This window comes from Arachis hypogaea, chromosome 19 (genome assembly GCF_003086295.3).
Source record: "Arachis hypogaea cultivar Tifrunner chromosome 19, arahy.Tifrunner.gnm2.J5K5, whole genome shotgun sequence".
Lineage (NCBI taxonomy): Eukaryota > Viridiplantae > Streptophyta > Magnoliopsida > Fabales > Fabaceae > Arachis > Arachis hypogaea.
In genome coordinates this window covers 129,840,428-129,854,062 of record NC_092054.1, presented here as the reverse complement: position 1 = coordinate 129,854,062, position 13,635 = coordinate 129,840,428, and the positions used below count along the sequence as shown (strand labels likewise).

General features: G+C 36.1%; 1 protein-coding gene across 1 annotated transcript; it reads right to left on the bottom strand.

Moving 5' to 3' along the window:
• Positions 1–10,975: 10,975 nt before the first annotated feature.
• On the bottom strand, positions 10,976–13,476 carry LOC112776468 (uncharacterized). The gene has a single exon (XM_025820633.3). It carries the CDS (start codon positions 13,220–13,222, stop codon positions 11,417–11,419), a length of 1,806 nt encoding a protein of 601 aa, XP_025676418.1. The 5' UTR covers positions 13,223–13,476; the 3' UTR covers positions 10,976–11,416.
• Positions 13,477–13,635: the final 159 nt, after the last annotated feature.

Here is a 13,635-nt window from a genome sequence, read left to right as displayed (position 1 = left end):
CTCACATTAAAAGATCCTGCAGATCTTTGGAAAGATCTTGAAGAAAGGTACAATCATAAAAAAATGGTGATACTTCCTCAAGCTCGATATGAATGGACACACCTGCGTCTACAAGATTTTAAATCTATAAATGAATATAATTCTGCAATGTTTCGTATCACCTCACGAATGAAATTATGTGGGGAAAAGATAACTGATCATGATATGTTGGAGAAAACTTTCTCAACCTTCCATGCCTCGAATGTGCTCCTGCAGCAGCAGTATCGAGAAAAAGGGTTTAAAAAATATTCTGAGTTAATTTCTTGCCTTCTTGTTGCTGAACGCAACAATGAGTTGCTTTTAAAGAATCATGAAGCGCGCCCAGCTGGCGCCGCCTCATTTCCTGAAGTAAATGCGGCAAATTACCCCAGAAGAGGTAAATGGCAAGGTTTTAATAACAAAAAAAATTATGGAAGAAAAAAGAATTATGTTCAAAAGAGAGGATCTCACCAGAAGTGGGATAAAGAAAGAAATATCGGGCAGAGTAAATCAACAAAGGATAAGTATTTCCGTTGTGGTGGAAAGGGCCATTGGTCACGTACCTGTCGTACCCCAAGGCACCTAGTCGATCTTTACCAGGCATCTTTGAAAAAGGATGTCAAAGGAAAGGAAACAAATTTTGTTTCAAATGATGCTGAAAATTCCACCACTCATTATGATGTATCTGATTTCTTTGAGGACCCTGAAGGAAATATTGGTCATTTGATCAATGATGGAATAGTTTAATATGTGAGATTGTGAAATATCTATGTAAATAAATAATGTAAATAACTTATTATTAAGTTTTATTTTTTATATATTTAAGTTTCAAATACAATGTATATAAATAATGAAATATTAATGTTTATAAATTTTGAAATCATTAAATGTGTCATGCTTTAAAATAAAATTTCAGTATATGACATTATTTTTATGTACAGTATTTCTTAGAAAAATAATTTCGATCAAGTATTCAATTTAACTGTGCATACTGCTCATTTTATTATTATTTGTCTTTGAAGAGAATGGCAAGGATATGTAATGAAGATGTATGCCTTGCGGATAGTGCAAGTTCACACACAATTCTCAAAAGTGATATATATTTTACCCATCTGGTGCCAAAAGAAGAATGTGTTAATACTATTATTGACTCAGGCAATGTGATTGAAGGCTCCGGAAGAGCTATAATTTTGTTTCCTGGAGGAACAAAATTCATAATAAATAATGCACTATTATCTACCAAGTCTCGAAGAAACTTGTTGAGCTTTAAAGATATTTGCCGAAATCGATATCATATTGAGACTATGAATGAGGGAAATCATGAGTACTTATGTATCACAACTCATGATTCAAATAAGAAAGTTATATTAGAAAAATTATCCTCACTTTCATCTGGGTTGTATTATACCAAGATTAGTGCAATTGAATCACATGCCACTGTAAACCAGAAGTTTACTAGCCCAAATGAATTCATAACTTGGCATGATAGATTGGATCATCCAGGAACAACCATGATGAGGAGAATTATTGAAAACTCTCATGGACATTCACTAAAGAACCAAAAGATTCTTAAATCTAGTGAATTTTGTTGTGCTGCATGTTCTCAAGGGAAGTTAATTTTAAAGCCATCACCAGTAAAGATTGGATTTGAGTCCCCTAAATTTCTAGAAAGGATTAAAGGTGATATATGTAGACCTATTCATCCACCATGTGGATCTTTTAGATATTTTATGGTCCTGATAGACGCATCTTCGAGATGGTCACATGTGTGCTTATTGTCTTCTCGCAACCTGGCGTTTGCGAGATTACTGGCTCAAATTATTCGATTAAAAGCACAATTTCCAAAAAATCCAATCAAAGCAATTCGCCTTGATAATGCTGGTGAATTTACTTCCCAAGCTTTTGATGCTTATTGTATGGCTAATGGAATAAGTGTTGAACATCCAGTAGCTTATGTTCACACACAAAATGGGTTAGCAGAATCACTTATTAAGCGCCTCCAATTAATTGCTAGACCCTTACTTATGAGAACAAATCTCCCAACCTCGGTTTGGGGGCATGCTATTTTACATGCCGCAGCACTTATTCGTTTGAGGCCAATGAGTTACCATCAGTTCTCTCCTATACAATTAGCTTTTGGCCAGCAGCCAAATGTTTCCCATTTAAGAATATTTGGGTGTGCGATATATGTTCCCATTGCACCACCTAATCGCACCAAAATGGGACCCCAAAGAAAATTGGGGATATATGTTGGATATGATTCTCCCTCTATAGTGAGGTATCTTGAGATACAAACGGGAGATGTATTTAAAGCCCGATTTACGGATTGTCATTTTGATGAATCAAAATTTCCAACATTAGGGGGAGAGAATAAGCTTCCTGAAAAGGAACTTAATTGGAATGCATCATCGTTGATGCATTTAGATCCTCGATCAGGGCAATGTGAACTAGAAGTTCAAAAGATTATACATTTGCAAAGAATAGCAAATGAATTGCCTGATGCATTTTCTGATACAAAGAGGATAACCAAATCTTATATACCAGCGAAAAATGCCCCAATTCGAATTGATGTCCCAGTAGGACAAGTAGCCACTGAAGCAAATTCACGCCAGAAGCGTGGCAGGGCAGAAAATGCCCCAATTCGAATTGATGTCCCTGTAGAACAAATAGCCACGGAAGCAAATACACGCCAGAAGCGTGGCAGGCCTGTCGGTTCCAAAGATAAAAATCCTCGAAAGAGAAAAGAGGTAAATACGATTCCTATTGAAAAAGACATAGTAAAGACACCTGCAGTTGTCCAAAATTCTGATATAGTGTTAACGCCAGAAGACGTTCAGGTACTTGAAAATTGTGAAAATGATGAGATCTCAATAAATTATGTCTTTACAGGAGAGAAATGGGACCGAAATAAGACAATTGTCAATGAAATATTTGCTTATAATGTAGCATTGAATATCATGCATGAAAGTAAGGATCTTGGGCCAAGATCAGTCGAAGAATGTCGACAAAGGAATGATTGGCCAAAATGGGAAGAAGCCATGAAGGCTGAATTAGACTCACTTGCAAAATGTAAAGTCTTTGGACCTGTAGTCCGTACACCAGAAGATGTAAAACCTGTTGGATATAGGTGGGTATTTGTGAGAAAACGAAATGAGAAAAATGAAGTTGTGCGCTATAAAGCCCGACTTGTGGCACAAGGTTTTTCACAAAGACCCGGTATAGATTATGAAGAAACGTATTCCCCTGTAGTGGATACGATAACATTGCGTTATTTGGTCAGTTTATCTGCATATCATAAACTGCATATGCATTTAATGGATGTGGTAACAGCCTATTTATACGGCTCATTAGATCGGGATATCTATATGAAAGTCCCTGAAGGACTAAAGATATCTAAACCATCCAATGAATATTCGCAAGAGTTATACTCAGTCAAATTACAAAGATCTTTATATGGTCTAAAGCAATCTGGACAAATGTGGTATAATCGTCTTACTGAGTATCTGGCCAAAAATGGTTTCAAGAATGATGATATATGCCCGTGTGTTTTCATAAAGAAAACTACATCTGGGTTCATTATAATTGCTGTGTACGTTGATGATTTAAATATCATTAGGACTCCTGAAGAAATTCCAACAATTATAAAAACTCTAAAAGAAGAGTTTGAGATGAAAGATCTTGGAAAGACTAAATTTTGTCTCGGCCTGCAGATCGAGCATATAAAAAATGGGATCTTTATTCATCAAACAACATACACAGAAAAGATCTTGAAGAGATTTTATATGGATAAGTCGCATCCATTAAGTACCCCAATGATCGTAAGATCTTTGGATGTGAAAAAGGATCAATTCCGTCCTAAAGAAGAAAATGAAGATATCCTTGGTCCTGAAGTACCATATCTTAGTGCCATTGGAGCGCTAATGTATCTTGCTAACAATACAAGACCCGATATATCATTTGCTGTGAATTTACTAGCAAGATATAGTTCCTCTCCAACCAGAAGACATTGGAGTGGAATCAAGCAAATCTTTCGATATCTTCATAGAACGGTTGATATGGGATTGTTTTATCCCTATGGATCCACATCACAACTTGTTGGCTATGCAGATGCTGGATACTTATATGATCCACATAAAGGGAGATCACAAACAGGATACCTGTTCACATATGGTGGTACAGCTATATCATGGAGATCCACGAAACAGACGATACCAGCAACCTCCTCTAATCATGCCGAAATATTAGCGATTCATGAAGCAAGTCGCGAGTGTTTTTGGCTCAGGAGTTTGATCCAATATATCCTGTCATCATGTGGACTGATTGATCATAAGATAGCTCCAACTGTCCTGTTTGAAGATAATACAGCATGCATTGCTCAACTTAAGGGCGGATATATCAAAGGTGATAGAACAAAGCATATCTCTCCCAAATTCTTCTTCACTCATGATCTTCAAAATCAAGGGACTATTGATGTCTAACAGATCAGTTCAAGTGACAATCTGGCAGATTTATTCACAAAGTCACTCCCAAAATCCTCTTTTGAAAGATTGATATATGAGATTGGGATGCGCCGATTTCGAGACATTAAATGATGTCGGCAAGAGGGGGAGACTGTACTCTTTTTCCCTTGGTTAGGTTTTTTTCCCATTGAGTTTTTCTTGACAAGGTTTTTAATGAGGCAGTCCCCATCACTAAAGGATATTGTACTCTTTTTCCTTCACTAAGGTTTTTTCCCACTGGGTTTTTCTTTAGTAAGGTTTTAACGAGACAATAATCCTAAATGGTCATCCAAGGGGGAGTGTTGTGATAAAGGTGGATGACCATGGATAACCACGTAAGGCTTAGTTGGATTTCATTCTCCAGACTAAATGAATCCATTTACAAGACAAATGGCAATAAATGAAAGTTGAAAGTGGTATCATTTTACATGTATAAATAGCAAGCATCCTCGAATGCTTTTACACACAGCAATAATAAAACAAAAGCAAATGCAATTCTCTCTCTCTTTACTTTTAATACTTCTTTCTATCTTTATATATATATATATATATACACACACACATCACAATATATTATATTCTTTCTCTTTCGTACTATTCTCTTATATACTTTAATATTATTAAATATATTAATTATATCTACTATATTGATATAGTAATTCCAGTCAATATTACTATTTGAGTTATCTAATTATATTTCATATTTTATATTTGTTACTTCTTCCTTATTTATTTAGTTATTTTACAACACAATTTAACTTTTCAACCTTACTTGAAAAAACTCTTAAATGAGATAATATTTTATTTTCTCCAAATTTAAGTCGTAGCCCACAATGCTCCTTCTGTCTTGCACACAGACTAATTCACAAAAATAGGTAATTTTGGCCGACTGAAAGTAAAACTAGCATTTGTCTGTACAGTACTAAAAAGAAAAAGGTTAATTTTGCTAACTCTTTCTCCTTTTTATTTGGGTGTGGTTTGTAGATTGACAATAGAGATATGATGGATTGAAACCAATAACATCTCTGCACAATTCATGATAATCAAAGAAAAGATACACTTAAACTGAACAGAAAATATTTTAAATGCCTATAGACATGAGAGATGGAAGACAAACACAACTAAATTAAATTAGATAAAAAAATAAGAATGTAAATGATGAAGCTGCCTTCAACAATGAACTTATACCGGCTCAACAACTGAAAAGATAATTCTAATTAGGCGAGTAATTACTTCAGATTCCAGAGTCAATCATACATATACTGCAATTAATCTAATTGATCAATCTACATAGTAGATATAGAGCTCGAAAAATTGTATCCATGGCAGAGAATTTGTTCCATAAAAAAATCAATAAAATAAACCTGACGGTTTGAACATGCAAGAAACAAGCCCAATAACCAAAATAAATGAAATTCATTGTTTGAACAGACGATGAACACCTAACCTATATCAGGGGTGTGGAAGTCAGCGACGGTGATGGAGAACGCCGCTACGCGGTGTGGATCGGAGGCGGCAAACAATGGGTCACGGAGGCTTAGAACGTGAGAGACGGCAGCGACACTGCTGTTGGAGGCGGAAACAGGGGACGCTAATGACGGGCGATAGAAATGGAGATCGACGAATGCCTGTGAGATAGAAGGGATCTGGCGGTGTCGGTGAGCGGTGGTGAACGGCGGCGGTGAACGGCGATAGTGGAGAAGTTCAGATTGGAAGGGTTGGGTGTTCAGGAGTCTAACTTAGAATAAAAAACAATAACTAGTATGTATTTTGGGAAGAAGACAACACTGATGGGAAAGAGAAGAGATTTTTTATTTTAATTTTGTATTAATTTTAATAAACAAAAATACTTAACCATAGTTAATCATATATGATTAAAGTATATACGTATTCGTATTTGTATACAAATAATAATTAATACACTTTTAAAATACATTAATATTTAAGATTTTAAAATTTTTTAATTATTAATTGACTAGAATTAATGATGCCACATGTCTATATTGTATTGGTCCACATATACAGAGTATGGATTCTATCACAAATGTTGGGGTATGAGAGCAATCACCTAGAAAGAAATGTAATGTTTGATATTGAAATGGATGTGTAAAGTAATTACACTAATATGATATTAGAGGTAAATCACAAGCTGTGTTTAAATTTTGCATAATTTTTAAAATTGCAACCTACCCATGAGTTTAATTTTTTTACTTTTTTTTTTAGAAGTACAAAACATAAACATTAAAAAAAATTATTCAAAAGCTGCAAAACGTAGCTTGTATTTTATATGAGAAAAAATATTTAAATTAAGAATCTTGCTTATAAATACCATTGACAATTTATTCGTATTTCATACCTCACTCCATTTCTTTTTTTTATATAGTGAATTTTTTGATAATTTGTAGTGTCAAAAAAGTTAGATTAGATAAAGTTGAGGTTATGAAAGGTATTGTAAATTTGTAAGTGTATTATAACGGTGAGATTATACTAAACACATACGAAGGAGCGACTTTTATTTGTGAATGTCTGTTTTTTTTTTTTTTTTGTCATTTCACGCACCATGAATTTTGTAGAGTTGCAAAATAATTTTTATGAAAACATACAAAGTCACTTTTCAAAGAGGGTGAGTAACATTTTATACAGGAATCTTGTGCAAGTATTTGGTAGGCTGATTCAATTTCAAATAATGTCCATCACTGACAACGCATGTATACAGCAGATGTTCTATATTTATTAACAAACCCGATTTTACGTGCCAATGATAGAATTGTACATTAAATTTGAACAACATATGAGACTGGACGCGGTTGGCAATGAGGTAAATACGGATGAGCTCGAGGATATAGATTGGGAAGAAGATAATAACTACAGTGAAGAGAAATTTGAAGCCAACTACAAAATCAATGACGAAAACGATGACGGAGACGAGGCAGGCAATCCGGTGGTGCAAAATGAAGCAGATGCACTTGTAAACCAGCATCCCTTTGGTGTTCCGTCTTTTATGCAAACTCTAGATCTCGAAGTCACGCATGCCCCAAAATTTTCTGAGTATGTAAATATGGGTATGTTATATTTATTAATTAAAGTTACCACTAACATTTCTTTATTTAGCCTTAACTGACTAATGGTGGTTCGCATGTCGTAGGTGAAGGCGATGTTGCGGCAGAAGATGGTGAATTTAGTGTCAGAATGAAATTTGGTTCTAGAGAGTCGATGATCTCTACAATCAAAAGTTACGCTATCTCTAGAGAAATTGATTATACTGTGTATGAGTCTGAGCCGCAGATATTAAATACAAAATGCAAGGGGTATTATGCAAGGTGCGATTGGCTTAACCGAGCTAACTTGATTCGCAAGAAAGGTTATTGGGAGATCAAGAGATACAATGGCAGACTCACGTGCACAATAGGGACACAATTTCACAAGATCATGCTAAGTTTGACTCAGACACGATTGCAAATGCTATTAGGCTATTGGTTGAAGCAGACCCGTCGATAAAGGTGAAGTCTTTTATCACAGAAGTTCAATCCAGGTTCAACTATATTGTAAGTTACTACAAGGCTTGGTTAGCAAAGCAAAAATCTATCGCAAAATTTTTTGGTGATTAGGAAGTTTTTTACCAGACTCTGCCAGTATGGTTGAAAGCAATGACTGTGAAGATGCCAAGGTCTCGTGTTCAAATAAAAACTCTCCCTGTTTATCGTGAAGGTGAGGAGGTGAATGGTGTAAGAATTCTCCATCGCGTGTTTTGGAGCTTCTATCCATGTATTACAGTATTTAAACACTACAAGCCATTGGTGCAGGTTGATGGCACACACCTGTACAAAAAATATAAAGGTGCATTTTTGGTTGCGGTGGCACAAGACGGGAACCAAAACATTGTGCTGATTGTTGGGTTTATTTTTTATCGGCTAAACGAATTGTTTACTCGAACGATCGTCGAGGCTCATAAGCGCGTTCGCAACGGATTCACGTATTCAGAATTTGCAATTAAACGAGTCGAAGAGAGAAATAGGTGCTAAGAACGGCATACGCTCCCACGCCCAAACTAAAAGCAGAATGAGTGGGTCATCCATTTCTTTACACTTGTATCGCGATGCATGACACAACGACCTATACAGATGTGGCACACTAGCTGCCCCCAACTGTAGAATGGAATGCGGTGAAAATCTCGAAGTAGAAGCAAAAACTTTGAGTTCACAGAATTCATTGACTTATTTGGGAATACAACCGTTTCGAGCACGCAGAAAATGTGAGCCCGGACATATTGCTCGATGGACTTATGTGTGTCTAACGCTTCGGCGTCTTTACATCGATGAACTTATGAAATGTTTACTTTTCCCAATAAGTGATCATCCGAATCGGGCAACCTACCAAAACAAGCTAAGCAGTTCTCCACCAAAAACTGAGGACCGTTGTTCGTTCTTCCCGTCACGGGCTCCCCATTAATCGGGAGACCAAGTATATGAGTCACATCTTCTAGTGTCACAATCACTTCACCGACTAAAAGGTGAAACATCTGCATTTTCGGCCTCTATCATGTGTTGAATGGTAGGAGGTGTTGAGAAGAAATGAAGGTTAAAAAAAATAATTAGATTATAAGAATATTTTAGATATTTTAAATTTTAAGTGAAATTGTAATAAAAATCTATTTGAGTTTGAATTGATTTAAAAAAAAAACTGAACTGAATTAAATTCTATCTAACCTAATTAAATTATTTTTGTTTTAAACACGATAATTAAATTCAATTTTCACGAAAATTAAATTCCAAAAAATTTTTAAACACCCTGTAATTATGATGATTTGTCAAATAACACGTAAACAAACCATATGTTATATTAACTTGACATGTAAATAATAAATTTTGTTGTGACACATATCACGTGTCAATGGCTAAATATCACTCTTACATGTCCAAAGCATATTGTCTATATCAACATTTTGTTCACGGAAAAACTCAAGAAATAAACATGAGTCACAATGAAAATTAAGAGGCTATTTTGAATTAATTGAAAATTCAAAAACAGTTTTGAGCTACCAGTAAAACTTTAAAGAACATTTCGTTCAACTCCTTGATCGTTTGTGGAAAAGTTGCTAAGAATATGAATGTGGCATACTACTACATGGTAAAAGAATTTGATGGTACTAAATTACAAAACAGAAAGTCATGAACACAATAAATAGGGAGAGGCAGTTTCGAAAAAAACAATTGAAAAAGATCTACCAGAACCAATTATATTAAATTCTCAACATTTTGAGCTTGATAAAACAGTACATGAAGGACTCCATTCACTTTACTGCCATGCGCCTGGCCAAGGACTACCACTTCGTCCAAGCGGAGCTTGTGCAAACTAGGAAGAAGGTTAGTTAGTTCTTTTATAAAAATATATAAATTTTTAATTTTTAATATATTTGCTATACAGTTATTTAAGTAAAATATCTAAAATTTTTATTAATAATAAACTTAAAATGCACCCTTAGAATACATTTTAGCTAAATACTCTATATAAATAGCAACTAAGTTTACAGTATAGTAGTAAATCTTTTATGTGCCTCACATCTGCAAATACCTTCTGATAGGAATTCCTAACTTTACAAGTTCGAAAACTGAGAATGGATATAAATGAAGGGTCACATGACACAATGATTGATAAGATCTGCTACGCTGTGGTACTTCAAGTCAACCCTGCGCTGTGATTTTTCTAACTCGGAATTAAACCACTGCTCAAAGCTTAAAATGGTGCCATTGACATCGACATCAACATCTACAATTCTACATCACTTCCTCTTTCCTCCATGTAGTTAAAGCTCACTGATTTGGCCTCTTCTGCAGTATCATTACAGGCCAGCCTTGTGTACTAGCTCCACAGGGCGCATTGATTCTGGCTTTGACATAGAAACGCAAAGAACGAGAGATAGAGACTAATGTATAAAGTACAGAAAATATATGTTTCTTAAACCAAAAAATTGTCTCTATCTATGTCTCCAGAACCAAACAAGTTTCTGTATCTATTGTTTTTGTATTTCTGTTTCAAATGCAGTATTGTAGCCTAAGTGAAAGAAAACAAAATCCGGTAGTGTTTGCAACCATATCATAGAATTTTCTATAGTGATATTCTAAAAATATTCCTAGTTAACCTTGTAGGCAGATTAATTTGATCTTCAGGTTTTTACATTTAATTTTTTTTTTTTTTTGAAGATTCCCTTGTTTTGAAAATTTGAAAGTGAAACCCACCTTCTGCGCTTTTGATAATAAACAATGCATTCAGATATATCTTTAAGCATAACATTTTTCAAACCAATATACCACCTAAACAAGTTATTTTATTCTTGCAAGAAACACGAACCTTAATATCTTGTGACTTTATCGTAGATCCATAATACAGAACTACTGAAAAAAAAAAAAAAAAAAAAAAAAAAAAAAAAAAAAACTGCAAGGAGAATCAACAGCAGCAACTACATAACAGTACTAATCTCTGCTATTCATAACAGTAATTTCAAGTTTTAACATGCCATACTCTTCTAAGCAACAAGCAAGCTGTGAAACATATTTACAAGTTCATCGTGAACAATTTTTCCCCTTTATAAATATAATTCTGCATGTATACTATATAAGTCAAATTGCAATTACATACAGCTATACTTTTTCAAGTCTTCAACAATATCAGTCCTCAATGTACAAAGTTCAGAATTCCATGCTATACCAGAGTAATATGAATAGTATGTTTGGATTTCCATTTGCAACTATAAAACTATTGATTTGAGCAAAAGCTATGAAAGGTAGCTTTTGCCACAAACCATAGGGGGAGTTCTCCAAACGGAAAATGCAAACACACTTTGGTATTATAAGTCAAGGAAATGCTCACCATATTGAGGATTTTCAAATTTTACAAGGTATTCAATTAAGCAAAGAAGATCCACACTGCAATTGCCACTCCAAGCAATCTTCAAAGTCAAAACTGCTTGCACAATCCAACAAAGCGTTCTGTTGATGTTCATAACGGCATATGTAATTCAACCCAATAAGAATCTCGCAGATCGCTTCCTCTGTCTTTTCCTTATCAGCAAAGTACAAGGTCTGAAGTAGCAGCACATTCGTCCTGCTAACAATTTGGTGTTGCTCAAAATTCCTTTCGCTTTGCCATCTTATCATGTTATGCGCGAGAGGCGCAAGCCCCCTAAGTATACCGTCAAGAGTCACCTTCCAGTCGTGGGCAAGAGGAGCATCGTATATGGCCAAATTCTTGACGTAAGACTTCAGCTTTGCCTTCAGCGATAACCTTAAGCTCGTCGGTAGCATCTGATAGAGATCATCCCTCGCTTCCTCTCCAACTAAATGAGGATAGCTAAGCAGTTTCTCGAGGACAATTATGACATTAGCATAGTGCAAAGCAAGAGCGCAGCCTCCAAGAGTGGAAGGAGAAGCATAAACAGCTAATCTACTCTTGGGACCAAAGGTTGAGCAACTCTGAACACCGGATTTTGCTCTTAGATCTCCATTGAAAGGAATACTGATTTGAGCATGATCGAACCCACTGGAATGGCACGACTGCTCCTTTTTCTTGACATTATTCCCTAAACCAATACTGTGACTGCATCGGTCCCCATGATCAATAACAGAATCATCATCATCATCAAATTTAGAGACAGAGCTGCTTAAACTTAGACATTCCATGAAAAGTCTCCCCGGACTTGTTCCACAAGGAAGAACGAAATCTTCGGGTTGGAGATATGCTAAATCGCCTCTCCTCATATCCATCCGCGGCCTACCACCAATACTTCCCTTTCTCTCCACAGTTCTCCCAATCGAACCCGAATGACTTCCACTTCTGCCACTGTGATTGCGATTCAACTTCTCCGATTTCATAGGAACACTAATTTGGCCAGACACCAAGCCACACTCAGGTGGAGGAGAACCTCCAGCAAGCCCAATGCTATTCTTCCTCAATGCAGAATCCCCGAAAACCACCGACATCCTGGCGTAGATGGTGCAAACTGTCCTGGCCAACAACTCGACAACCTTGTCAAATGTTTGATTCCAAAGTGAAATTTCCTTTAGATGCCTAACATCTTGCCTTTGCCATGCGAGTTTCTGCTCAAAGACCCTCCTACTCTCCTCATTCTGATTATTCTGAAACTTGTTCATAGCTTGCTCCAATTGATTCAAAACCTCCATTTCACTATACAAATTCTTAGTGTTACTAACATACCTATCCATCTTCCTCACCATACCTTCCATATGCTTAACCAAGAACCCTAATTCATTGACATCTATGACCCCACTCACAATGTCACCATACACATGCTCGAATCCCTGCAATGCAGGGACAGAACACTTCTTCCCTAACCTGGAAACAACGCCGGCGACGCGGTTCAACTCGTCGAGCTTCTCGGCGAGAGCAAGGTCAAGGAGATAGGAATGGTCGGAGGAAACGAGGCTCCGAACAGCTTCAGAGGTCAAGATCTCATTCCTGAGCCTCGAGATCTCAGAATCCGAAAGGGATTTGTGAAGGTGAACCGTTTTGGACATGACATTGGCTACTTCAAAAGAAAGAATGTCAATGGTTACCTTATCGTTGTTCTTGATGGTGCTGCTATGTTGCTGCTGCTTCCTCTTTCCCGAAGAAGTTTCTAGAAGAAGGGCGTGCTTGAGATTGGAACTGACTTGGTTACCCATCTTCACAAACCAGGCCTCTGCAACCATTTGGAGCGGAATTGTTCAAGTGAAAAGACCAAAATAGGAGAGAGAACAAGTGAGTGAGTGTGATTCTAAAGGCAGGAGCATGCGGCGCAAATTGTGAAGAGTGATGTTGAAGAGTGAAGAGGGAAGGGATGGGTTCAATTCAATATAAGCAGCAACAATGACATCAGAAAGAGAGAATGTGGGTGGGGAGTGGTAGGGACCAAACACTAATTTAATTTGTTAACTCTAGTTTTCAATCTCAATTTTCAAAAGTGGATTCAGAATTGAAAGTTCAAACCACTTTTTAATTTATTATTTTTTTATTTGTTTGGATGCGTTGCTTTTCATCCTGCCTTCCATCTTCGAAATTATTCTATCAATTTTTTTACCTCAACTTTTTTGGGCTTGTCATATGTGATTTTTTTATTGTTTAA

Excerpts from the sequence above, each read along its gene's own strand:
- LOC112776468 (XM_025820633.3), bottom strand. The coding sequence starts at position 13,222 with ATGGTTGCAGAGGCCTGGTTTGTGAAGATGGGTAACCAAGTCAGTTCC.